The sequence below is a fragment of the Hyperoodon ampullatus genome (genome assembly GCF_949752795.1).
Source record: "Hyperoodon ampullatus genome assembly, chromosome: 13".
In the NCBI taxonomy this organism is placed as follows: domain Eukaryota; kingdom Metazoa; phylum Chordata; class Mammalia; order Artiodactyla; family Ziphiidae; genus Hyperoodon; species Hyperoodon ampullatus.
In genome coordinates this window covers 22,946,030-22,971,681 of record NC_136926.1, presented here as the reverse complement: position 1 = coordinate 22,971,681, position 25,652 = coordinate 22,946,030, and the positions used below count along the sequence as shown (strand labels likewise).

Here is a 25,652-nt window from a genome sequence, read left to right as displayed (position 1 = left end):
TATACCGGCAAGAGCAAATTTTAGTTTGATTATTTTCTGAGAAAATCAGTACAAGTGAAAACCGTCCTGGTCTAGAGGTAGAGTCCACAGCAGGGCAGTGAACAAGGCCAACAGGAAGGCCACAGGATGGTCGAGGCTAAGAGGCTGTCGGCTCCTAGGTGCTGCCCAACCGCAAAGGGCAAGTTTCCACAGACTTAAGACCAGGAAGGGCTTCAGAGTTTGGGAAAGTGGTTCAAAACCATAAAAGCTTCTGCAGGCAAGGGTGCCTAAAAAGCCCAACTGAGACATGAGGGCTGGCCTGGTAACCCATGGTCTCTACTCAACCATTACCTTCATCTTTGCTCCCTGCCCAGACAGCTCTAATCCCCAATTACAAACACCCAAACTGCAAGCACAGGTCCTATCACTGTATCATCAGTGCGGGCTTTCCCCTCCTTGAGCAAAACCACACTGCGTCCAACTGACTGTGCAAGCGGCAGTCCAACTGAGCCGGAGGAAGGGGTGCAATGTGGAATGGCTTTTGCTCCTAGTTTTGACAACCAGAGTCGGGGCAGACACACCCCATAGGACATGGGGCAAGTGAATGGTCCATAAGCATTGTTAGAAAACATAAACATCGCACGTTCAGGCCCCAAGGGGACTAATTCAACCCTCTTGGACTTCTTTCTGTCCAAATTTGTTAGTGACGCCCACTTCTCCCCTCCAAAACAGCCTTGCACACTACCCAACACTGCTTGGAGATGTGCTTCCAGACACTACTGCCTTATCCTTATCCATGGCTAGAGTGTACTGGGGACCAAGGACAAAAGGACGCCACCAAGATGCCCAAGAGAAGGTAAGTAAACATCGAGGGTTGTTGGGGGTTCTTTGGAAAGAAATCGGCTTTGCTCAATTCTCATGGACACTACGGAGCTGACCTGCAGCAAATTTCAGTCGCATGCTGCCTTCCCTCTCTCACTCACCCTTCTTCCAAACCCTCCTCCTAAATCAATCAGTGCTTGATTTAGCTGAATATAAGCTACTTTAATGTGAAGTTAAGCATGCTATTTATTTATTTATTTTTAAAATAGATTTATTTATTAATTTATTTATTTTTGGCTGCGTTGGGTCTTCGTTGCTGCCCGCGGGCTTTCTCTAGTTGCAGCCAGCGGGGCCTGCTGTTCGTTGCAATGCGTGGGCTTCTCATTGCGGTGGCCTCTCTTGTTGCGAAGCACGGGCTCTAGGCGCGCGGGCTTCAATAGTGGTGGTGTGTGGGCTCAGTAGTTGTGGCTCGTGGGCCCTAGAGTGCAGGCTAAGTAGTTGTGGCACACGGGCTTAGTTGCTCCACGGCATGTGGGATCTTCCTGGACCAGGGCTCGAACCCGTGTCCCCTGCATTGGCAGGCGGATTCTTAACCACTGCGCCATCAGGGAAGCCCAAGCATGCTATTTAAAGAAAGCACGGGTACCAATGCTGAAGAGATTGACCCACCCTGGTGGTACCTTCAAACAGAGCCAGGTAAAAAATTAACATTATGTTCATGGTCCAAAAGTAGTTAAGAGCATCATCTTAGCTTCAAATCAACAGGGTATTTAGAAAACATCCACCTCCCACTGAAAGCTCACTAACTCTATGAGAAAGGCACAGAAATTACCTTAAATCTATTTTAGAAAAAAGGCTTATTTGGTTTCTTAAAGTATATAGAAGACAATAGCAACTGCCTTTCAACTGTATCTTTTGTTCAATTGTACTACTTGTTAAAAATATTTAACATATTTGGTTAAATATGTTATCAATCAACTCAACAAATGAAAGTTATGAACATCCACTTTGTACCACGCACACGGTGGTTAGTTAAAAAGTTCTCCTGCACAACCATCCCCGCAGCTTGTGAAGGGGTAGGGAGGTGAAGAATGGGACCTATGTTTCCAGACAGCCAATGACAGAGACAATGAAACTAAGCAGAGAAACAAGCTACAGTGCCGGTAATCAAATCCGAATATGGCACTGGGTTGGAAAACCAAATCAAAGCAAAATCTTATCAACAAAATCCCCACGGAACCAGACCACGAGAAGGCACGGACACCATCTGGGCACTGTGAGGAACAAAAGGGATCACCACCTGCTCCCTCGGCAAGTCGCTTGAACATTCTCAAGGACAGTACCGTTTTCATCTATGAGAGACCAGGAAAATTAGATAAGGTTAAAATAACAGTTGAAGGATAACACAAAGCCATAAGAGATAAACTGTCAAATGCCCATTTGGCACCTTAGGATTTCATGTGAAAATGACTTCTGGAAATTTTTCTCCAGGTGGTGGCAATTAACATTTTAACTCAAATTCCCCCAAGGGAAAGGGAAATTTCGGGGGGGGGGGAGTGTGACTCTAAAGCTCTGCCTCGCACAGGGCAAGCACTCAATCCGCATCTGCTGAATGAAAGAAGACAGAAAACCAAGCCGGTGGCTCTGTCCTGGGCCCGTGCTAAGCACTAGCACATCTCTGCTGCAGCTACCACGTTCACCTGCTTTACCTGTCTGTCCTTCCAGCAGGACTGTGAATTCCTTGAGGGTGATGATTCTATAGCAGCAAAGCCACGGGTACTACACGTATTAAGCACTTACTGGATGCCTTACATATATTATCTCATTTAATCCTCACAATCCTTTGGAGATACAAATTATACTGTCCCATGTTAAAGATGAGGAAACAGTAGTTCAGGGAGGTTGGGTGACCTGGCCAAGGTCACAGAGCTGGCAGTGGCAGAGCCGGGATGCAAATGCTGGCCTGACTCCAGGACCCTGCTCTCCACTACTGTGCCCCTTACGTGGCAAAAGTCTGGTCAACTCTGAACTCTCAGAATGCAACTCACAGCTGATGTTAGATGTAAAAGGTTTTTAGCTGTAAGAGATCAGCAGACCGCCATCGGATTTACCCACCTCAGACTACCTTATGGTAAGGCTGGAAACACAGTCCTGTGCTCCAGGCCAGCTTCTCCACTCACTAGTTGTGTTAAACCTCTCTGCACCTTGGTGTCCTCATCTAGAAACACAGGGATGGAACCTCTTATCACTCAGAATGGTCCTGAGGATCTAGTGGGACCAACGATGTAAAGCTCCAAGGACAGTGTCTGACACAGTATTCATTCATTCAAATATTTCACCAACCACCTATGTGACCTTCAGCCCCAAAAGCCTTCCATGTAGGAGGAGGCAGCCAGCAGCGATGAAGGCAGCCACAGAAAGGTTCTAGGCCCGGGTAAGTGACAGCAGCTGAGAGGTAATAAAAAAAGCTTAGATTGTTTCACAAGCAGAATGTTTACCCAGAGTCCAGGCTGGGAAAACCACTGTCCTCTGTCCTGTCATTTGATTTGATTGGTACAAAGTTTCCTTTTCCTTTTCCTTAATGGTTTAACAAATCTACATCACAGCTCTGTTTTTCTCATTCCTGAGTCTGAAGTCGACGATCTCTATTACTTTCGGCCAGGAAGTCCAGCAAAGCCAAATGGAGCAAGCCTGCAATGATCAGAACAGAGTTCTGTCTATCTGTATTTCCTGCCCCAGCTACAACAGTCTCTGCCAAAGTTACATCATAAATCATAACTTGCTGAGGCCCGGTCAAGACGCACAGGCAGAGTAGGACAGCGCAGCCTGGTCATCCATAAAGAGGCACCTTCACACACATTGCCCAGGTCTCTGCATGGATCTAAAAGGTTTCAGTTCAGCCAGAAAGCAGATTCCTGAGCCAAATCAGAAAAAACCTCAGTCTCTAGAAAGTCAAGGGACAAAGAGAAGCGCCTTAAGCAATCTCAAGCAGGCAGATGATACACAGAGGTAGCCTTTACCAAAGAAGCAAAAGGAAGAGTCAATCCTGTGTGTGTGAATGCAGCCAAAGAGCCTTCGCCAAAGCTGCAAAGGAAACAAAAATAAACTAACAGGATAAAAGGAAGGCTGTTGCATGAGGAAGAACTTTTGCTCCAGTTTGAAAAAAAAAAAAAAGAGAGAGAGAGAGAAGAAAAGAAAAGAAAAAGAAAGCACACGCTGAAATGATCTAAAGCTGCCTATAAATATTTGGGAACATCAAAGGCGGTCCTGTTAAATTAAAAATGCTGTCACACAGATAGGAACTAGCCTCTAGCACTGCCAGCTTCAACATGTGAGCCTGTGATCTGAGGAGTGAGGGCTCAGCTCCTCGAGAAATCTGATTCACTAAAGAAAAAAGCGAACGAGCAGTTGAGTTTTAATAAGGGCATTAAATACCTTAGGAATGAGCTAATTAGAGTTTAACTCTTTCAAGACTGTCCGAGCTCTTAAGAATGCTGTAAAGTGAGCTCCCTCCAGAATCTAGCTAAATCGGTCTCGAAACCTGCAGTGTAAAAGAAAAGTATTAAAATAGCACCTTAGGACTTCAAAGCTGGTAAATCCCACCAGGTCTGCTCAGAGGCCGAGTGAAGAGAAGGGAGGAGGCTGGCCCAGAATCATTTTCAAGGTGAGGTTAGGTTGCTTGCTTATTTAGAGGCTTTTCTTTTTTCCAGTTTGGACTGGGTAAGAATGACCTCACTTCCTGATACCAGATGCATTCTACTTACACTGTGAGTGGGCCCTTCACCTAAGACACTGCGAGGGTGTCGAGTGTAAGCCCTGACCTCGCTCGAGTGCCTCACAAGAAATTATGGCTGAGCCCCACCAGGCACACTCAAGGTCACTGCAGGAAGTCACCGAGCAGTTTCCCTACACACATTCAGGATCAGGATCCTAAGGAAACCAGAAGAGTCCCCATTTAAGAAAGTTACATCAGGACGGCAGATCCTTTGAGGAGCAAGATTCTTTGGCCTTGAAGTAGAAAGAAGCGGTACCTCTTGGAGAAAGCAAGGAGAAAACACACCTGCACAGAAGAGGAAAGGGCATCTTTCTGTCACCCAGTCTCAGGAATGTGCGAGAAGGGGGTAGACAGAGATGGAAACTACCGTCTCCATTCAAGGAGAGGAATGCACTGCACGGTCTTGGCAGAGTGGGTCGGGGGAGTTATAAAAAAAAAAAACCCACAATGCACTCCTATCATTCCCATTTTTAGAAAAAGTCCATGTGCCTAACTTGGGGGGTTAAGATTAATACAGTATTTGCATTGGCATAATTGCACAGCGGATCAAATCAAGCATTGAAGTCACCTGTGCCTGCCACAGGTCCCACATAATTAGGCCCCCAGAGCACAGCCTTAGCACATCACAACATTCCACATGACCTGGCTGGATCCAGAGAAGCAAGCCACAACGCGGCTTCCCTTCAGAGCAGTCATGCCCATGTGCAGGCCAAGCGGCCTCAGGAACAACAGACAGGCTGGCCTAGAAACCCAGCCTCCTCTGCACCGGACTTGCAGTTCACACGCTTGTGTGTGTGTGTGTGTCTGTGTGTGTGTGCGCACGGGCCCAAGTGACAGAGCTCAGAGCCTGGACGGTGATCTAGCTGTAGCGTGCAGGGGTGAGCAGATGGAGCCGCAGCAAACACCCCCACACCCCCGGCCCAGGACACAGAGCTGAAAGAGGGAACCAGGGATCAGCAAGGTGTGAACACCCCGGCCCCTCGCAGAGCGCTTCCAGGGGAGAAAGGACACAGGTGCAAGTGGTCAGCACTGAGCATGCTGGAAATGATACCTACAATATGATCACTTCTCTTGTCAATGACTAGTATTTTTGGATTCTTTAACCTTGATAAACTACGACTTTTTTTTTTTTTTTTTTGCGGTACACGGGCCTCTCACTGTTGTGGCCTCTCCCGTTGCGGAGCACAGGCTCCGGACGCGCAGGCTCAGCGCCATGGCTCACGGGCCCAGCCTCTCCGCAGCACGTGGGATCTTCCCGGACCGGGGCACGAATCCGTGTCCCCTGCATCGGCAGGCAGACTCTCAACCACTGCGCCACCAGGAAAGCCCTAAACTACAACTTTAGAATAAAAATTTCCAGCCACTTGGGAACTACAACATAAGTGTTAGTATATGTGAGGAACATTACGTAACTCTGCATGTTATTTTCTTCATCATCATCGTTATCATCACTAGACACAAAGAGCATGGTGTAACTCAACTCCATTGTAGAGATGAAGAAACTAAGACCCAGAGAGGCAAAGTCACCTTTCCACAGCAGGTAACTGGCAGAGTCGGGTCCAAGGCAAGACAGGCTGGCTCCAGACCTGGTGCTCTGCTGCCTCTCCCATCAGCAAAGGAAATCCAGAACCACTTTGTTCTGCAAAACTTACAACACAATTTAAGGAACCCGACAAACCTTGGGTGTCTGCATAGCAAAGGTGCAGACTCCTGCTTCTAACAGCCACATCAGTGTCCCATGACACGGAAGTGCTGTCCCAACTCCTCCCAAATACAGCTGGTTCAAGGTTGTAACACAGAACTAAAGAGAACTTACACCCAAATCAGGTTACAGACAGAAAGTTAATTTTTTTTTTTTTTTTTTTTTTTGCTATATGCGGGCCTCTCAGTGTTGTGGCCTCTCCCGTTGTGGAGCACGGGCTCCGGACGCGCAGGCCCAGCGGCCATGGCTCACGGGCCCAGCCGCTCCACGGCACGTGGGATCCTCCCAGACCAGGGCACGAACCCGTGTCCCCTGCATCGGCAGGCGGACTCCCAACCACTGCGCCACCAGGGAAGCCCCAGAAAGTTAATTTTTAAGTTGGTTACTAGGAAGACATGTGTATCTTCTCCCATAAAATGGTGATGTCATTTCTGCTCCACAAAAAGCCTATCCATTTAATTGTAATGCACCCAAGGCCTGAGGACCCCACTCCGGTCAGCACAAAGCAAAAAAGCAGCCAAAGGAGATGTCAAGAATCCATGTACTAAACTCCTTACTCACCTTGGTATCTTGTTTTTTAATGTTACACTCAATTCTGGCAAACGTGGTTCCCTGGTGTTCTAGGAATAGACTACAGAAATTAGAAGCGGCAAATCACAACTGCTGAGAGAGAAGCGCTGGAGAGGAGGGAATGACTTGCAGACAGGTGCCTCAAGCCTGCACAACTCTAGTGGGTGCCGTCCACTTCTGGAGTCATCCTAGATTCACATTATGGCAAACAGAAGCCAGGTATCTTAAGGAAGGGACAGCTTTTCCTAATTCACGCACAGGGACCCTTTGTGTTGGAGTGGGGAAATGTTAAAAGGTTGAGACACCAGCCCTGTGCTGAAGATAAGACAATCTACTGGGGAGTCACACAGGCGACTCCAAGCCAGCAAGCAACGATTAGATGTGTGGTCAGCTTCCACTTCTGAAATAGTAAGTTTTCATTCAAAGGCAGGGACTTCTCTGGTGGCACAGTGGTTAAGAATCCGCCTGCCAATGCAGGGGGCGCAGGTTTGAGCCCTGGTCTGGGAGGATCCCACATGCCATGGAGCAACAAAGCCCATACACCACAACTACTGAGCCTGCGCTCTAGAGCCCACGGGCCACAACTACAGAAGCCTGCGTGCCTAGAGCCCGTGCTCCACGAGAGAAGTCACCACAGTGAGAAGCCCACGCACAACGAAGAGTAGCACGGGCAGCAACGAGGATCCAACGCAGCCATAAATAAATAAATAAATAAATTTACAAAGGGGTGGGGTGCTTTCTTTTCTGTGGGATGAGCCTTGAGGACAGGCCCTCTACATCATGGGACTGCCTGAGCTACTGAAGCTGCATAAGCCCAGTCTCCAGTGGCTTTGGTCTCCTTCTGTTGAGGGGCTCTAGGACAGAGGATGGTGCCCAAGCGTCCCATCCCATCCTGCCATCCGGGGCTCCCATCTGGCTTACCAGGCCTGATCATTTCCCTTCTGGACCTTCCACTGCACAACACCAAGCACCACAGAATTAATTATGCAGGATACCATATGTAAAGGGGCCGACAGAATTCCAGTGCTGGATGCCAAGACACATCACTCCTCTTCCTCCCCCAGCTCTTGAATGCCAAACCTTGAGAGCTGGGCATCCTAAGATCCCACTTATGGGTGATGGCACCTGCCACCATGGTCTTTGCTGAATATACACGATCAGGGAGGGGAGAGGATAAGCCTTCCTGAAATGGAAGTAGGGAGGAATGAGGATAAGGAGCTGGGGAGGGGGAGTCCCCCAACCATCCCACCTACTGTTCTTTCCCTTCCCCTCCCCCAATCAGCCATTACTGGATCAGAGTTACCAGAGGGCAAGGGATGTTGGCAGGAGGTGGGAGGAAGGGTTTGTAAATAGTAAGACACAGAAGATTCCTTATTTACCCTGCAGCAAGTAGGGAAGACATTCATACGTGAACTTAGACAAGTTTGCAAGAGGACAATTAAAACAGCCTTGCCTAAGTAAATTTTAAAAATTAATTATTAAGAAAATTAATGTCATCTGAGCATGTTGTAAGAATTCTAGAGTTTTCTATGTCTTCTTGTAGGAATACATATAGGGAATAATTTCACTTGGAATATTCAAAACTATTCTACCCCCATCCCACTGCTGTTTCAGAGCCTCCCCCTTCCAAAAACAAGGTTGGCATGGCAACCAGAGCACCAGTCACTGTGGTCCCTAACCACATCCGCCAGGGCCTGGCTTGCTAAGACGTGTGCCAGCTCTGTTGTCTGTAGGGCACTCCTGGCCACAGCACACAGCAAGCTATAATCAAGTCAGAAACCATCGCATTTGTATAGAACTCGGCTCAACATAAATATTCATTAAATGTGAAATCCTATGGTGATGCAATGTTGAGACTGCAAATTTAAACACAAGAGTCAGGAAATGCAAAAACTGCCTCTCGAACTTGAATCACTCATATGGCACATTTAATGCCAAGCAAGTTTATATGTGTCCTAGAGATTTACACCTAATAATTCCAAAGTTTCAAAACTACACATTAGCTGTTCATTTAACTCCCTGAGTGAGGGTGACATTTACTGATGGGCACTGGAACATTTCTGGAGTGGACATGTCGTGAAAAGGCATGACAACCCTCTAGTACAAGTGAACTATATAACACGTCATGGATAGACTCTGGAATATTCCTGGAGGCCCCAGCACCCATATAATAACCACTGTTCCACAACAAACAGCAACAATAACCAAAAAAAATTTCAACATGCCAACATGTACATAATGAAGCAATAACTTAATAATTCCCAAATGCTTATAGTGGGGCCCTTAAAGAGTAGAAAATCACATTCATTAAACTGAAATCTAAATTTCTTCCACTCGCAGTCTGCTGGTCTCTTTAGAAATACTACTGTAGTCCTTTAAAACTGCTTCCCATCCAGCACCTCAACACAGGCTCAGCCAGAACTTCCAAGGCTGGAGGGAGGGGGATCGAGGAAACAATATGGTATAAATTTAAGTAAGGATGGGTCATTCTGGAACTACATGTAACTTTTACTATTCCCCAAAATGCCAGTTTTCTAAGTGACACCAAAATATTGTTCATATTTAAATAAAACATACCCCCTAAAAGTCTACAGTCAGGCTGAGATGTCTCTTCTCCACCATGCTCTGAACACTGCACCCAGGCAGCCACACGCCAGCCTGGGAAGAGTCAAATGGTGCTACATCCTGATCCCACCTCCTTTTTCCAGGCCTGGAGAACAGAGGCAAGGTGAAATTATTTTCAGAGTCTGGTCCATTCCCAACTACTTGGAATAGCCCTAGGACACACCCATGTCTTGTGAATTGTTTCTACAATCACAGAAAGCTCTCCCTCAAAAAGCCAAGTCTTCTTCTGGCTACACTAACATCTCCATCACTACCCTATCCCAAAGTATCATGATCTAGAAGAATTTCAGCTCAGGAAATATTTAAGTTTTACTGCAGGGCAACAGGGGGATGAGTAAGACACAAGCCCGCTCTGCTGGGAGCTGTGATTTTGTGGGGAAGAGAAATCAAAGAATAAGGTATTGAAGACCAGCTGAGAAGTGAAAAATGAAGTGTTTCAGTCAAAGGAACCCACCAGTAGAACTTGGAAACACTTGATGGGAAGAGCTGGAAGTTTGACCACAGGTGAAAGCGTTGGGAGAGAGTATAGGAGGGTAGGGGGCAGAGGTGGGGGTCAGGAACATGGAGGCGTAGAAACATATTCCCGCAGAAGGGCCATCCAAAACGAAGGGCACAGAGGGAAGAAAGCCCAGGACCCACTCAGGAAATAAGGGCGGGAACACACAGGACCCAGGCCCGCATCCCAGGCCATCTCTGTGCTCAGCTCACTAGTGAACAACAGGATGGCACTGAAAAATTTTGATCAAGGGAATGACAAGATCAGAGGTTACTTTGGAAAGATGAATCTGGTGGGGAGGGGAAGAACTGCTGGGAGGAGTGAGACTGTGAGGCAGGGAGATGCTTAGGGAGCACATGGCACGGAGCGGCAAGGTCAGCAAGGAAAAAGCAAGTTCATTTCCTCTGACTTGGCCACAAGCTACCTTGATTTAAATTTTGAAATGGCTTTGCAAGTCAAGCTTGCAACATTCTTTACATGCCATTAGCTGCCTGCTTCCCACCTACTCCAAGACTGAGGCACTTTCTGAAAAGATGCCAAGTCGCCGAGTACCCATTGAAGGTTCCAAAAATCGCATAAAGGTGCTGAACACACAATGTCAAATGCATTTAAGTAAAAGCATACAATAGGTACAAAGAAAAGCATTCTACGTCAAGTGTGGGACAAGCCTTGGCAACCGGGACAACCTGAACAGCAGACGGCCTTCTGGGTAGAATCCAGGGAAGGTGCTCCTAGCTGGGAGGATGAAACAAGATAATACGGGTGAAAGTTCATGGGGGCCCCTAAAGCATGTGGAAGATTTGCTGGAACCTGAGCATCAGAGTGGGATGCCGCTCTAGAAAGACCAGCACCTGGGAACACCAAGACCCGAGTTCTAACCCCAGCTCCTCTAGTGACCAAAGGCTTGAGGAGCCTGCCCACAGCGCCCTCACTATAAAAGGAGAGCAGAGCTACAGCATTCCAGGGTGCCCTCCAGCTCAATGAAGGACTCTCGCAGTCAAAAGAAACCAAGGAGCAAAAAGAGAGAAGGGACAAAGATCACAATGAAGGCACAGGCCAAATGGCTCTAGAAAACGAAAGCACCTACATCAAAGTGAAGAGAACCCTCTGGTCACCCTAGGGCCGGTGCAGCCCTCCCTGGTAGGAGAACTTGAGGCTCACATGGTCCGGTGAAGTGTCATAAAGCCACTAATGGCCATCTGATACGCAGATGGCCGAGAAAGGAGAGAACAGAGACCTGCCAAGCGCAACTTAAAAGCTTTCAGCTCCAGAACTTCCAGCGATAGAATGGATGGCAAACATCAATGCCCACAGGGCCCAGGCACTGGTAGACACAGGATCGTTACAGTGCACACAGTAAGCCGCAGCAATGCAACAGAGGCTTATAAACTGGGGTCTGTGTCCCATCTGAAGAGGGCAGCTGTTATTCCACTGGGGCAGGCTGTCGCCATGTGGGAATGTGGGCCCAACGTTGCCAGATCTTTTCATTTTTCAAGAAGAGCCAAAGCTCCAGATTATTACGTAAAATTTCTAGATTTTTTTTAACAGGGATCAAACAAAATAGCAGGAAGCCATTTTCAGCCCATGGGCCTGCTGTTTGGAGGCACCCTGACGGTCTGGTGCTTGGCTCTAATGCATCTCTGCCCACCACAAACTTACGGCCTCACTCTGAATGAGAGGACGGGGAAAGAGACAGGGCCGAAAACATCAAGTGCAGCAGCACCCACCTGGGCCACAATCAGTTGCCACAGGGTGTGCCGACAGCACAGTGGTCCCTCCCGTGAGGTCGCCTCTAGGCCTCTGAGCATGGCCATCTGCCTGGCCGGACACTGCCCAGAACGCTAGGGTAGCAGCTCCTGGATTGTGCTCAGATACGCCTACAAGGGAGGGACCCAGGTACCACGCCAGGTACCTTCCCTTTGATGCAGACATTTGTCATAACTCGGATCCTCGTGGCAGAGGGAAAAAGCCAGTACTTTACCATTTACTAAGTGATAGGAATATATAGCCTTTCACTTTTATGAAATTGTTTTCTGATGTGGGTTTGTTTTTTTTTTTAAGAAACAGATACTACCCATTGTGAGTGGGGGTTTGTGGACCTGGTTGGGGAGTGTAAACTAGATCCACTCTTCTGCAAAGCAAACTGACAATACATAACAAGAGCATGAAAAATGTTTATACCTCTCGACCCAGTGGTCCCAATTCTAGAACTTGATTATTTGAAGACAATCAAGAGAGAGAGAAAAGATGTTCCTCACAGCATTACTTACAATAAAGAAAAACAAGACACTAAGAATGTTTCAGAATATTTATTAGTAAGAGGAAAATACTTAAGGTACATGAAGGGTTATAAACACTATGTAATGTTTTTTCCAATTTTCTTAAAAATCCCTCCAAGCTCATAGGAAAAAAAGAAAGGAAATCTATACCAAAACACAAAAGGCTAACAGGGGTACATGTAGGCAGCGGGATTGATTTTCTTTTTCATAGTTTTCTGTATTTTCCAAGTATTCTACAATAAATATATATTATTTTTATAATTAAAAAATAGGTTAGATGATTTTTTTTTTTTTTTTTTTTTTTGCGGTACGCGGGCCTCTCACTGCTGTGGCCTCTCCTGTTGCGGAGCACAGGCTCCAGACACGCAGGCTCAACGGCCATGGCTCACAGGCCTCGCCGCTCCGCGGCATGTGGGATCCTCCTGGACCGGGGCACGAACCCGTGTCCCCTGCATCGGCAGGCGGACTCTCAACCACTGCGCCACCAGGGAAGCCCAGATGATTTTTTCTTTTAAGGAAAATTTTGGCCCTGACAAGAAGTAATGTAAAATGAATCTATTCTAACATTTTTGCCCAAATTGTATCAAAATACACCCAGGTCCTTAAGCAAGAGGGTCAGTGAGCTTTGTCTTCAAGTGACCCAAGTTCAATCCCAGCTCTGTGGCCTTGAGAAGCTTACTTACACTCTCAGCCCTGGTTTCCTCTGTTAAGTGCAGCTAATTCAACTGCCCAAATATGTATGGGAGAAATCATGAAAATGACATCTGTAAATCACAAACTGTATTGTGGGTGTATATGTTTCTTCTCTAGGCTGTATTCATGGTAAGAATTCAATAAATGTCTGCTGACAAGTTAGAGTACTCAGTTTAAGTAGAAAATCAAGTTTTAATTAAATTCTTACAGCACTGAATGGCTTCCCGTACACACACCTAATCGAGCACCACCCCTACTCTCCTATTTTTAAAATGCAGCAGCTTCTGCACCAGGAGACCAGAAGTCCCCATTTCAACAAAAATTCCCCCATGAAACTTCTAGAATCATCAAAGTCTGTTTTCACCAAATCAGCTCTACACACTGAGTTTCTAAACAACCATAACAGACTGGCTGCTGGGGAAAGAAGGGGGTTAATATCAAGTCTTACAACACATCTTAAGGGTAATAAAAATAAAACGCTCTCCCTTGAACCACAATAGGCCAGCTGACCTCATTCTCTTCACACTATCATGAGTCAACAGAGCCGCTAAAAGTCAGATTTTAAAACATCTCATTCAAGCTGCAAATGGAACAAAGAACCTCTACTCTTTACGGCCTCCCCATCCTGTTTGACAGGTATAAAGGCACGTCTCCACGAAGGGGTTATCAGCTTTAACCTCAAAGGTAGGTCAAAGATGAGTCAGAAAGGGCCAGAAGGCGCAAATCCATGAACTGTGTCATTACAGACGTTTTTCTTCAGAATGGGCTGCCCAGGCCTACACGTAGCACCTGGGCCAGACGTACCCTCAGTATCCCATAGGCATGTTCCACCAGAGGACCTGTGGTTGGCACGCTGTCCACCCCCTCCACTCAGCTGCATGCAGGCAGGGCCAGTGTCTCACCCGTCCCCACCTGCTGCCTCACCCCACACAGGGTCTGGGGGACAGAAGGCAGCAGTGAATGCCTGTCCACTGCGGAAATGCAGACCTATGGGAAGGTTTAACAGCCAGGAGGATGGCATGAGCGGGGAGAAGCCACAGCTTTAGGTTCTTACAATCTTTTAAATCAAATTTCAAATCACAGGGAGCATGCAGACTGTGTAAAGTAAGAAAGGCGATGGACATAGGATGGGGCCTCTTTGGAGAAAGCCATGCAGGCTCCGAAATGGCTCTAAAAAGCTGGCCACAGGAAGGAGGTGTGTCTCACGTCAGAAATCCCTTTAAATGCCAGAGCGCCATGGCCATTCCAACTTTCCCAAAGCCAAAAAACAACGGACGTGCCACGGAGCGACAGTTGTGTACTCAAGTCACTGGTTCCTCTTCCCAACCTTGGCAGAATGGCTCTTTGTGGAAAAAACAAGGTAGAGTAAGACTGTGTGATTAAAAAAAGAAGAGAGAAAAGGGGAAGGCAGGAAGGAAGGAAGGAAGGAAGGAAGGGAGGGAGTCAGGGAGGGAAGAGATCTCTAAGAGTGGAGAGTTTTCTCAGTTGAAGTTACAGACTCTTGGTCCATCGGTCTGGATTACTGACTCTAAATTACACCATCAGCTGCCATAATCTCATCCCAAGCAGAAGAAAGTGCCAAGTGAAGCAGTCTTGTAAAACCAGAAATGGCTTAGAATCACACAGACCTGGGTTTGAATCTGATCCCTGCTACCGACCTGCTCAGTGACTTCACCTCTCTGAACTTAGTTTCTTCATCTGAAAACCTGGGGCATCCCATTTACCTCGTCCGTTAAGTGTAAGCACAGCACTGGCCCAAGGCCTGGCATGCAGAAGCATATGATCATTACTACCTATTTTTAAAAGCTCTGACAGAGGAAAACTGAGCGACTCAAAATCTAAATTAAAGGAGAAAAGCAACCACTTAAACCCAATGTGCAGATTTAGAAGGTCTGGCTTTCCCCAATTATACACCTGATCATAAAGCACGCTTCTCTATTGGCTCTCCCTGGCACACTCAGCCGAGGTGCAGCCGAGGATGACATGAAGGCCCAAGCCTGGAAGTCAGGAGACCCAGACAGTTCTCCAGGGACATCTATACCTCACCACGTGGCCCTGGCCCTTCACTTCTTTAGACCTTGGTCTTCCTATCGAACATATTAAAGGGCTGAGTCTGGTTCTTCAGATTATTAAGATGGATTTAAAAGTCATTTTTGTCATGAACTGCAAATCCGCATCGTCCAGACGTGGGAAACGCCATCAAGAAGCAAAGTTTTCACATGACATATATTCAGGTTAATGATGATTCTGAATACCAAACCTTTATAGTTATTCCCAGGGACACTAGGGCTTGGCTGTGAACTATTCTCCATGTGTCTGTCCATCCATAACAGCTGTCCACATTAGGGCTTTCTCAGTAATCAGTGTTTTACCACAAAAAGCACGTCTTCAGACCTTTATGTCAGGTACCCTGCCCCTGAACATGTGCACGCACACAGGTCACTTTCATACAACCTGGTATTATAATATCAGTGGGTCCACCAGAACCATTCTTTGCATCTAATCAAGCAAGTTTCTGTAAATAACAACCAAAAAGGAAAGCTAATCCCAGAATGTAGAGCCAAAGCAAATGACGTTGTTCTCATCAATTAATCCAAGCCCAATAAGACCCACTGCCTGCCTGGTGTCCACTCTGAATCCATCTTTCATTCACTAATAGTGAGTGTCTGATAAGCAGCAGGCACCGGGGACCCAGGGATGAACAAAAGCAAATAGGCCTGTGCCCACGTCCACAAGGAAGATGTAAGGAGTTGCTCTTAAGGCATTTCAACATCGACGGACATTCCGTTTCATTTTCCAGTGAATTACTGCAAAGGTACAAACATGTGCACTTCGCACTCTCACACCCTGCACTGAGCCTCACCTTCTTGCCCTTCACCAGCTAAATACAGAAAATTCTTTTTTTTTAACTTAAGTATAACTGACCTACAACATTATGTTAGTTCCAGGTACACAACATAGTGATTCGATATTAAATGCACAAAATTCTTGGAGTGACCATCTTCTCACTTCTCCCAAGGATGATGCATTTAACTACTATCAGACGCACAGGAGAGAAGTTAATCCATTAGAGACAATGGATGCCTTCAGGACCAAGGGCTTTATTGTGTAGGGAAACCCAGTTGGGAAGAATTATCATTTATCCACACACGTCTGGCTCTGTAAGGGACTGTGAACTCCAGAAGACAACAGCAATACAGTATCTGGTACAGAATAGGGCTTTGGTAGAAATCTATAAAATGAACATGCTCGATGGAGACACATAAACCTGTAGATCTCTCTACAACTCACGCCACTCAAATCCTCAGTGATGCATTACTTGATGACAGGTACTAGGTGAGTGCTTCTCTTTTTCCTCTTGGAGAGGAGGGGCATCACAGAACCCACCAAGGGGAGAAATTATGTATCTTCTCAGGGAAATGAAAGTGCACATACACAGGATTGTGTGTATAATTTCAGGGGTTCACAGGCCCTCTCTGGAAGTCTGTGTCCCTCGGGTTAAGAACCCCTGTGCTAGGCTGTTAAAAATTAGACTTGGGGGCTTCCCTGGTGGTGCAGCGGTTGAGAGTCCGCCTGCTGATGCAGGGGACACAGGTTCGTGCCCCGGTCTGGGAGTATCCCACATGCCGCGGAGCGGCTAGGCCCGTGAGCCATGGCCGCTGAGCCTGCGCGTCAGAGCCTGTGCTCCGCAACGGGAGAGGCCACAGCAGTGAGAGGCCCGCGTACCACCAAAAAAAAAAAAAAAATTAGACTTGGAACTTCCCTGGTGGTCCAGTGGTAAAGAATCCACCTTCCAATGCAGGGGACACGGGTTCAATCCCTAGTCGGGGAACTAAGATCCCACATGCCATGGGGCAACTAAGCCTGCACACCACAACTACAGAGCCCGTGCATCCTGGAGCCCCTGAGCCACAACTAGAGAGAAACCCGCACCACAGCTAGAGAGAAGCCCACGCACCACAACGAAGAGCCCGCAACGCAATGAAAGATCCCGCATGCCTCAACGAAGATCCCGCATGCTGCAACTAAGACCCAATGCAGCCAAAAAAAATAAAATTAAATAAATAAAATAAATAATTTTAAAAATTAAAAAAAAATTAGACTTGAATTAATGTCAAGACCTAGCCGGCCAAGTCCTATTTATGTGGCGATAATAGGAAGAAAGGGGCCAGAAAGACCTGGGTTTCAATCCAGGTTTTATCATGCGCTAGATGTGTGAGGTCGAATAAGTCAAATCGCCTTTCTCAGCCTCAATTTCCTCATCTGTGAAATGGGTTAACAACAGTTGTTGATTCCATGTGAAAGTAACGATTAGATGAGCAAACACATGACGTGCTTGGCACAGTGCCCGGGACAAAATAAACGCTCCTAAATGGAAGCCATCACCACCCTCTCTAGTCTCCAGACCCCACACTTACCTCCCACTCCCATCTTCATCTCCATACAGAGCTGTATTAGTAACCCCCAGGGCATCTCAGAGAACAAGACAGAAAATAAGAGCCCCTAAGAATTCACAAGGTCACAAAACACAGCCCTAATGTTTTCCCAAAATCAAATGCTTGGTTTTAACCTATGAAGGCCCTTCTGACAAGACAGTCAGCAGTCCCTTTTTGTGTAAATCCAGGTCAGCTGTCAGCACGCAATTGTTCTATTAGGCCAAGTCAATTTTTAGAGGCAGGCCTGTTAAGTTAACTTAAAATGGAGATGAAAAGAAAGTGTTTGATCAAACGCTAAACTGCAGAAACAAACTGACAGGGAAACAAGGCAGAGGAATTAGTTTCCTAAAATTATTCTCTCTGATACCCTTAGTTAACACTGGCTATTTAAGGACCTCACTCAGCCTTTCTAACCCACCACTCAGCTCTCCTCCCACCCCTCATGGCTTAAGGCACTGGCTTAGTTTTTTTTTTTTTTTAATAAATGTATTTATTTTTGGCTGCATTGGCTCTTCGTTGCTGTGCGCAGGCTTTCTCTAGTTGCAGCGAGCGGGGACTACTCTTCCTTGCAGTGCGCGGGTGTCTCATTGCAGTGGCTTCTCTTGTTGTGGAGCACGGGCTCTGGGCGCACGGGCTTCAGTAGTTGTAGCACGCAGGCTCAGTAGCTGTGGCTCGCGGGCTCTAGAGTGCAGGTTCAGTAGTTGTGGCGCACGGGCTTAGTTGCTCCGCGGCATGTGGGATCTTCACGAACCAGGAATCAAACCCACGTCCCCTGCATTGGCAGGTGGATTCTTAACCACTGCACCACCAGGGAAGTCCCACTGGCTTAGTTCCTAAATGTTCTCAGTAAGCTCTGCTTTCAAGACCATTCAACACTTAACCCAGAATCCAGAGAGGCCGATTTTAAAGTTACACAAAACCTACCATTCAGATTTCTTCTACAAATGAATTTCTCAAGCATTTCCAAATATCTGACTTCAAGAGGGGAAAAGATGCGTTTCCACTTTGAAACAATCTTCCACCTCTATGCAAATTTTCTTTGTTTGCTTAACCAATCCACATACCGCTAGCCAGTGTTTAATTGGGCCTTTATTTAACATCACTAACCATGTGAGTTGAACAACCAAGTCTGAAAGTTTCAGATAAGGATCTCATTAATAGCAACAAATTGGTTCAATGATGAAATATGTATCAATATGTCTAAGAACCCTTTAAAGTTCCACACTTCAGAACTATGGGAGAAGTGTAATTACTTCTGCCATCATTCACACTGTATGCTTGACACTTAAAAGCAAATGGGCTTTAATGCTGCATGAATAAATAAGATAATAAAAGTAATGAATAGCATTTCATAGCAACACATTGTTTTCACAACTTTCACAGATGAAGATGTCAAAAAAAATCTCTCTTTTTCCAGAGCACACTGATGACCTTGGGAAAGTTATTTAAGCCTAAAATGCACAAGGAGAGAACCAAGGCTCCTATGACTAATCCCAAGTTCGAATCTCTCTCTCTCTCTCTCTCTCTCTCACTGACACAGACACACACACACACACACACACACACACACAGACACACACACACACACACTTCTTAACCAGGCCTCCCCCTACTCCAACTCATGCAGATGAATGAACAGGTACTCTAATTAGGAGTATCTGGGCAAACCAGACTATGATAAGGTATCTACTCTATAAACATACACACACACATACTTCCATTGCATACAATAGGGAGGGAAAAAAATCAGTGATACAAACCAATTTCCTATCTTAGAATTCTTAAAGGAGAGAGTCTCCCAAAATGGTTCTTTTCTCCCCTAAAGCAAGAACAACAGGGCTGCGGAATCCCACGGGAAATAACAAAAGCAATCTTATAAGTGCTACTATTTAGGTTTCGTTAAAGGAAAATGAACTCTGCTCTGAAGACCATAAAATATTAAATAGCAAATTATGCAGAGATTTTTCCAAGATAGTAAATAGAAAGAGGCTTGAAAAGTTCAACAAGGGCACTTAGAAAACCTGATTAATCTGAAGCTGAACACCAATTTGTTTCTTGTACATTCTCATTTCTCACACAAAATGTGACATTCCTTCTCAGCAGTCCTAAAACATCAGCTTTCCTTACAAAAACCTTCTTCAGGGCTGACGGGCCACACCAGTTCCTTCACGCAAGCGTATTCGGAGAAATAATAAAAGCATGTCAGCCTCTGTACACACACAGCCCTAGAAGCCACGCTGAGCTCCTTCTGTGCACACGGAGAGGTTCGGCAAGTAGGCCTCACAATAAAGTTATCAAAGATATAGAGTGAGAACGCCAAGAAATGACTATTCAGACAGCTCAGATAAACTCACCAGCACTACTGCAGTTATAAGGGAATTAAGGACACCTATTAGTGACTGCTTAACAGGTAAACTTATTAAATACCATTTAAGTCATTTTTCTTTACTTAGCAATTGTTGACTTTTTTTTTTGGCGAGGCTAATGGACTACAAAGGAGTTAGATAAGCACTTCAAAAAGTTTTAAAAGAGAATAGATTCCTTCTGCCAAATTCACACATTATCTCTCCACTCACAAGGATAAAATAGTTACAAATGGTGTGTTTAAACTGCTAATTTTGTATTAAATGGCGAACCCCAGATTATCTCCAAAGCATAGCACTACTCATAACGGATAGCTCGCCAGACAAAGTACCAGGGAGAAAGAGTACAAGTTAAAAAACACTGCAGATAAAAATCGCAAACTTCAAAAGTCTCCTTCAAAAAGTGAAGTGCCACGTTAAAACATCTTTTCTCTTTCAAGGCTGTAAATCAAACATTTTCTGTAGGCATCAGGCCACAGTGAAAGCCTCAAAGAGAAACAAGGAGTCACAACGAGTAAGCTTTAAGATTCAAACTGTGCTTGAAGGTTGCGAATGAAATGTGTAGGAATCTTCAGCAGACCATGGTCTCTAAATCTTATAAAGACCGTAATTATAACATTATCAAAAAAAAAGTCCAAAATCCTTTAACATATATGTAGTCACAGAACTCAAACAACATGTGTTTTCCCTTCTATTCATCCTGCAGAAGTTTAAGATAGGGATGTAAGGACACACCTCTAAGGGCCAAGGTGCAAGGCTCCCTGTCCTAACCATGCAGGACTTTTGAGTCTGCACCAGGAGAGGGGAAAGGAAAGGCTGCTTGCAGTTATTCCACTCGGTCCCCCTCTCTTCATTCATAACTCATCCAAGAGTGAAGTGCAGAAGGCCCAAAGCTTAGAGCCCTGCAGCCAACCCTTCTCCCCCAAAAGGTTCAAAGACAAGCCAACCGTTTCAAATCGCCCCCATCCCAGGCACGCATATTAACCGCAGTAAGTGCGCTGGCTGTCTACTAACAAGTTGATAAAATCATAGCCCCGAAGCAGGAAGGCATCTACCCAGTTCACCATCTGCAGAGGCTTGGGCTCAGAGTTCCTCCTCGAAAGAGCGGGGTCAGCTTAAAGCTAGCTCTCCCTAGCCTTTGGAATGCACACCTCTTTCATCTGGAGCAAGGTGGAGGCCCTGTCAGTGAGCGACCCCGTCTCCCGATTTGCAGGCCCTCTGCAGAAGTCCTTGGCCGAGAAGCGGGCAGGCTGCCTCCCTCCCACACTCTGTAATCTGAAGCACGCAGCGAGAGCTGCCTGCTTCGTCCACTCCAGGGCACCCGCGATCCCCACTCCTCGGCGGGCTCCCGCTGCTCTCCTGCCGCTGCTTGTCCAGAGCCCCACAGGAGGGTCAGCGCCCAGGTGAGGTTGGCGGCAGGTTCCAGGGGAGAACCTGATATTGTGCAGCCCCTTAGACAAGGCTGGCTACTCCCCAAAAGAACATGCACGGGTGGTAAGGGCAGCCTGCGACCTGGAACAAGCCACCCCATCCTTCATCACTTATCTTTCCGAAGTTGGCATTCAACAGGTAGTTCCCGGGACTTCCACCTGAGGCAAACCGAAAGCCCCAACGGCCCGAGGCGGCTGCCCCAACGTGGGTGCCCGGACCCTGGGTCCCCCTCCCGCTCCCCGGACCCACAGGAGGCCGAGCCCCCACGTGCGCTCGCCCCCCGCGGCGGCGCCCTGGAGGCCGAGTCCCGCCCGCCAGCCAGGGAGGGATGCCGCTGGCCTCCTCGCCGCCCCTCCCGCCCGCCCGCCCGCCAGCCCGCGGCGGGGTCGGCGGGCGCAGCCCCCGGAGCCATCTTGTGGCGGCGGCGGCGCGGGGCCCGGGCGGCGGGCAGCTACCTGCACAATCTCGCCCTCCGCGCTGAGCGTGGCCCCGGCCCGCGAGAAGCGGCCCGTGAGGCCGGTGGTGTAGGTGGTGTAGTCGCCGCTCGGGCTCGACTCGAACAGCACCACCTCCACGAACGCCGTCTCCTTGGCCCGCGCCGCGCCGGGCCCCGCGGCCGCCAGCAACAGCCCGAGCAGCAGCGGCAGCGGCGGCGGCGGCGGCAGGCGGCGGCCGCGGGGGCAGCGGGGGCGGCGGCGGAGGCGGCGGCGGCGGCGGCCCGGGGCCCCTGGGCGCCCGCCCGAGCGCGGCCTCATGGTCCTGCGGCGGGAGGGCGCGGAGGGCGGGCGCGGCCGGGCATAGTCGCGGGCCGGCGGAGGACCGAGCGCGGGCGGACGCCTCACAGCCCCATCGCGGCGACGGCGGCGGCGGCGGCTTTGTGGGTCGCAGGCTCAGCTCGGCTCCCCCGGGCGTCGCGCCGCGGCCCTTTCATCTGCTCCACGTGAGGGGTTATCCCCGCCCCGGCAACGTCGTGACCCGCTCTCCCCTCCCTCTCAGCGCTCGACCGCCTCTGCTGCCGGGGGGAGAGGGAAGGCGGGGCGGGCGCGCCTGCGGCGGGGGCGGGGCCGGATGGCCAGGCACGCCCCCGTGTTAGCCACGCCCCTCATCCCAGCCCCGCCTCTCGCCCGCCGTCTGCGCTCCTCCCCTTGCTGTCGCACCTCCCACCGTCTCGCTCCGCCCCCTCATCCTCGCTCCGCCCCCACGCTCTAGCTCCACCCCTTGGGTCGAGCTCCGCCCCCACCGCGCTCCGCCCTCCGCGGCAGACGTTTCTCCTCGCGGTTGCTGAAGTTCGGCGGGAATGGGGACCGCATTCTGCTCTGGGCCGATGTGTGTCCTCTATGGAGACCCCACGCCTCCTGCTCCCATGCAAGATTTAGATTCTTGTCCTTCCCGGCTCCCCCTCCCCAATCTGCAGTTCCTGGGAGCGGAGCCACCGCACCTGGTCCTCCACCCCCACCCCCACCCCCAGGATCGAACGGGAACGACTCCGGCGGTCTGGGGAGGTGTGCCGCTGGGCCATGACGGGGCGTGTCCGGTTCTTGCACTGGTGTCGCTTAGACAGTTACTCTCAACTGTGTGTGTAGGAGGGGGGCGGGGGTGAGAAAGCCATTAAGTCATTTGGACTCTGATGGAAATAATCTGTCTGCAGCCCCAGAGGCTGTAACTGAAACATCCCCCTCGATAGAAGTTCTGAAACTTTGTCTCCTGTGCAGGAGTCCAGAGGATTCCAACACCATCGCACTTTATGCGCAGAGGATAGATGCTAAATTATCATACCAAAGACACGTGCTCCAGAGCCCAGGGGTTCCCAGTCACCCAAAAGATAAACTTTGAATTCTCTTTGGAACATGCCTTTTCCTTCCTCATCTATTCCTCTCTGAGAATCGAACCTTCTTTCAAAATCCAGATTCAATTCCCATTTTCTCCGTGGAGTCTTCCCTGTATGACCAGAATGACTTTGTTCAGATATTTGCAAATAGTTGGTTAGGATGATCTGCTTCTACTTGCTACCACACCCAAAATATTAAAAAGAAAACTCATTGCAAATTGTCTTGGGTAAACGACTTACCAAGGTTTACAATTTAAAGTAGAAAAAATGTGGAATAGAAAATACACTTGAAAAAAACCCACAGGTCTGTGTTGCCGCATTTGGACCACCCAGAGCTACTGCTCAGGAGGGAGGCACCTGGAAAAGCAGGGTTTTGAGTATCGTGGCTTTTTAGTTTCTCCAGAGCCAAGCCTAACCAGTGCTGACTGGACTGGGCAACATCAGTCCTGACAATGGGCTCCCTCTACATGGCACAGTCCAGTCCTTAACAGGGAGGTCCATCACTACAGCCCATCCGTGACATTCCGCAATATTTAAAATTCAAGGTCACCATCAACTGATGAATGGATAAACAAAATGTGGTATATCCATACAATGGCATATTATTCTTCAAGGAATGAAGTACTGATGCATGCTACAACATGGATGAACCTTGAAAACATGCTGAGTGAAAGAAGCCAGTCACAAAGGACCACACAGTACATGATTCCATTTATATGAAATGTCCAAAATAGGCAAATCTACAGAGACAGAAAGTAGATTAGTGGTTGCCAGGGACAGGGGGGAGGCAGGAATGGGTAGTGACTGCTAATGGGTTTCTTCTGGGGGTGATGAAAATGTTCCAGAATTAGATAACAGTGATGGTTGCACAACTCTGTAAATACACTAAAAACTATTGAATTGTACACTTTAAAAGGATGAGTTTAATGGTATGAGCATTATATCTCAGTACAGTTGTTCAACAAGTACAAAGTCATTAGTGGTCTTTTTCATGCAAACATACACATAACACACAAGATACTGTGTAAGGATATTCTGTGTTCTTTGAAGTCTTAGCTCAAATCTCACACCCTCAGCAAAAACAGCAGTATGCCCCCTGTCCCCCCAATCCCAACCTCCTTTGGCCTGCTCATCCCCCCACCCCGTAGCATTTATCACCTCCTAACATACTAAATAACTTGCTTATTTATTTTTGTCTCTCCTCCATGCCCCATAAACACACATGCTGGAGAACAAACTCTATAATGGCAAGGATCTTGTCTTGTTCACTGACTTAGGCTGAGGCTGCCTGGCCCAGAGTCCACACTCAATATAAATATTTGTTGCATGAATTAATGACTAAATGAATGAGTGATAAGCTCATTGTTGTGTAACCCTCTCATTTTGCAGGCATTTGGGGCAGCTTGTTAACAGCTGTTTAGGAGCACTGGGCTTCATGGAACCAAAATAAACTCTGAACATGGAGAAGAGCAACAGTCTTTCCCTCAGGGACTGTGATGAAAACCCAGTCAAGCGTCAAAAAAGAAACCGGTTTCGATTTTTTTTAATCTGCTTAAAGAAAGGTACAGTTAATAAGACACAGGTCATCAACACAGAGGTAATATTATTCATCTCAGCAGTGTAAAGCTGTTTAGAAATGGAGGTGTTTGCCGAGTAACGAAATGTCACCAAAATCTGCTGGGCAGTAAGGGAAGATAGAAGATAACTTCAAATAAGAGGGAAGACACATAGGCCAGGAGCAAGGGCTGGCTCAGCAAGCTGGATCAAGTGATAGGAGTGAAGAGAAGCAATGCACATTCACTATCCTTCAAGGCACATCCCTAGTCATCCCGAGTATAACTTACCTTGTTCCTTTCTCTACTTATCAGACACAGCTCAGATGAAAATAACGGAGAACAGGTGCATCAGCATCAGTTAAAGCTGCCAGCCAGACCTTGAACAAATCTCACTGACTTAGGCCAGAAACCACACAAAGCTTCAGGAAATTTTCTGCCATCAAATTTCTATTTACATGACCAAATAGCGAAGTTTGGGGATTTCAGATCCATAAAACATATGCTTTAGTACCTAAAGAGACTGTATCTGTTATAGAGAACAGACTTGTGGTTGCCGGGCGGGAGGTGGGGAGGGGAGGGAAGGAATGGGAGTTTGGGATTAGCAGAGGCAAACTATTATATATGGGATGGATAAACAACAAGGTCCTACTGTATAGCACAGAGAACTATATTCAATATCCTGTGACAAACCATAATAGAAAAGAATATGAAAAACAATATATATATGTATATATTACTGAGTCACTTTGCTGTACAGAAGAAATTAACACAACATTGTAAATCAACTATGCTTCAATAAAATCTTTAAAAAAGAGAGAGAGACTGTGTCTGCTTAAATCAAAACAGACATGGATATTCACAGCAGTATTGTCTCCCCTCTCCCTAACCCCAAGCCTTGGCGTGCGGGATCTTAGTTCAACAACCAGGGACCAGGGATCAAACCCACGTCCCCTGCAGTGGAAGAGTGGAAGCACAGAGTCTTAACCACTGGACCACCAGGGAAGTCCCACAGCCATATTGCTTTTAATAATAAAAGACAGGAAACAGTCTAAATGCTTATCAATAGGGGATTAGTTAAATAAATTCTTTTATGATAC

The 25,652-nt window shown here is 47.5% G+C and overlaps 1 protein-coding gene across 1 annotated transcript in view; it reads right to left on the bottom strand.

Annotated features, from left to right (window-relative positions):
• The window catches only part of ZNRF3 (zinc and ring finger 3), a gene marked incomplete at its 5' end in the record, with an annotated part of 146,342 nt that extends 124,416 nt beyond the window's left edge, over positions 1-21,926 (bottom strand). The window contains one exon of the mRNA XM_079717417.1: positions 21,627-21,926. Coding sequence (XP_079573543.1) covers positions 21,627-21,926 — 300 coding nt within the window. The remainder of the gene's footprint in view (positions 1-21,626) is intronic.
• Between the last annotated feature and the right edge of the window lie 3,726 nt (positions 21,927-25,652).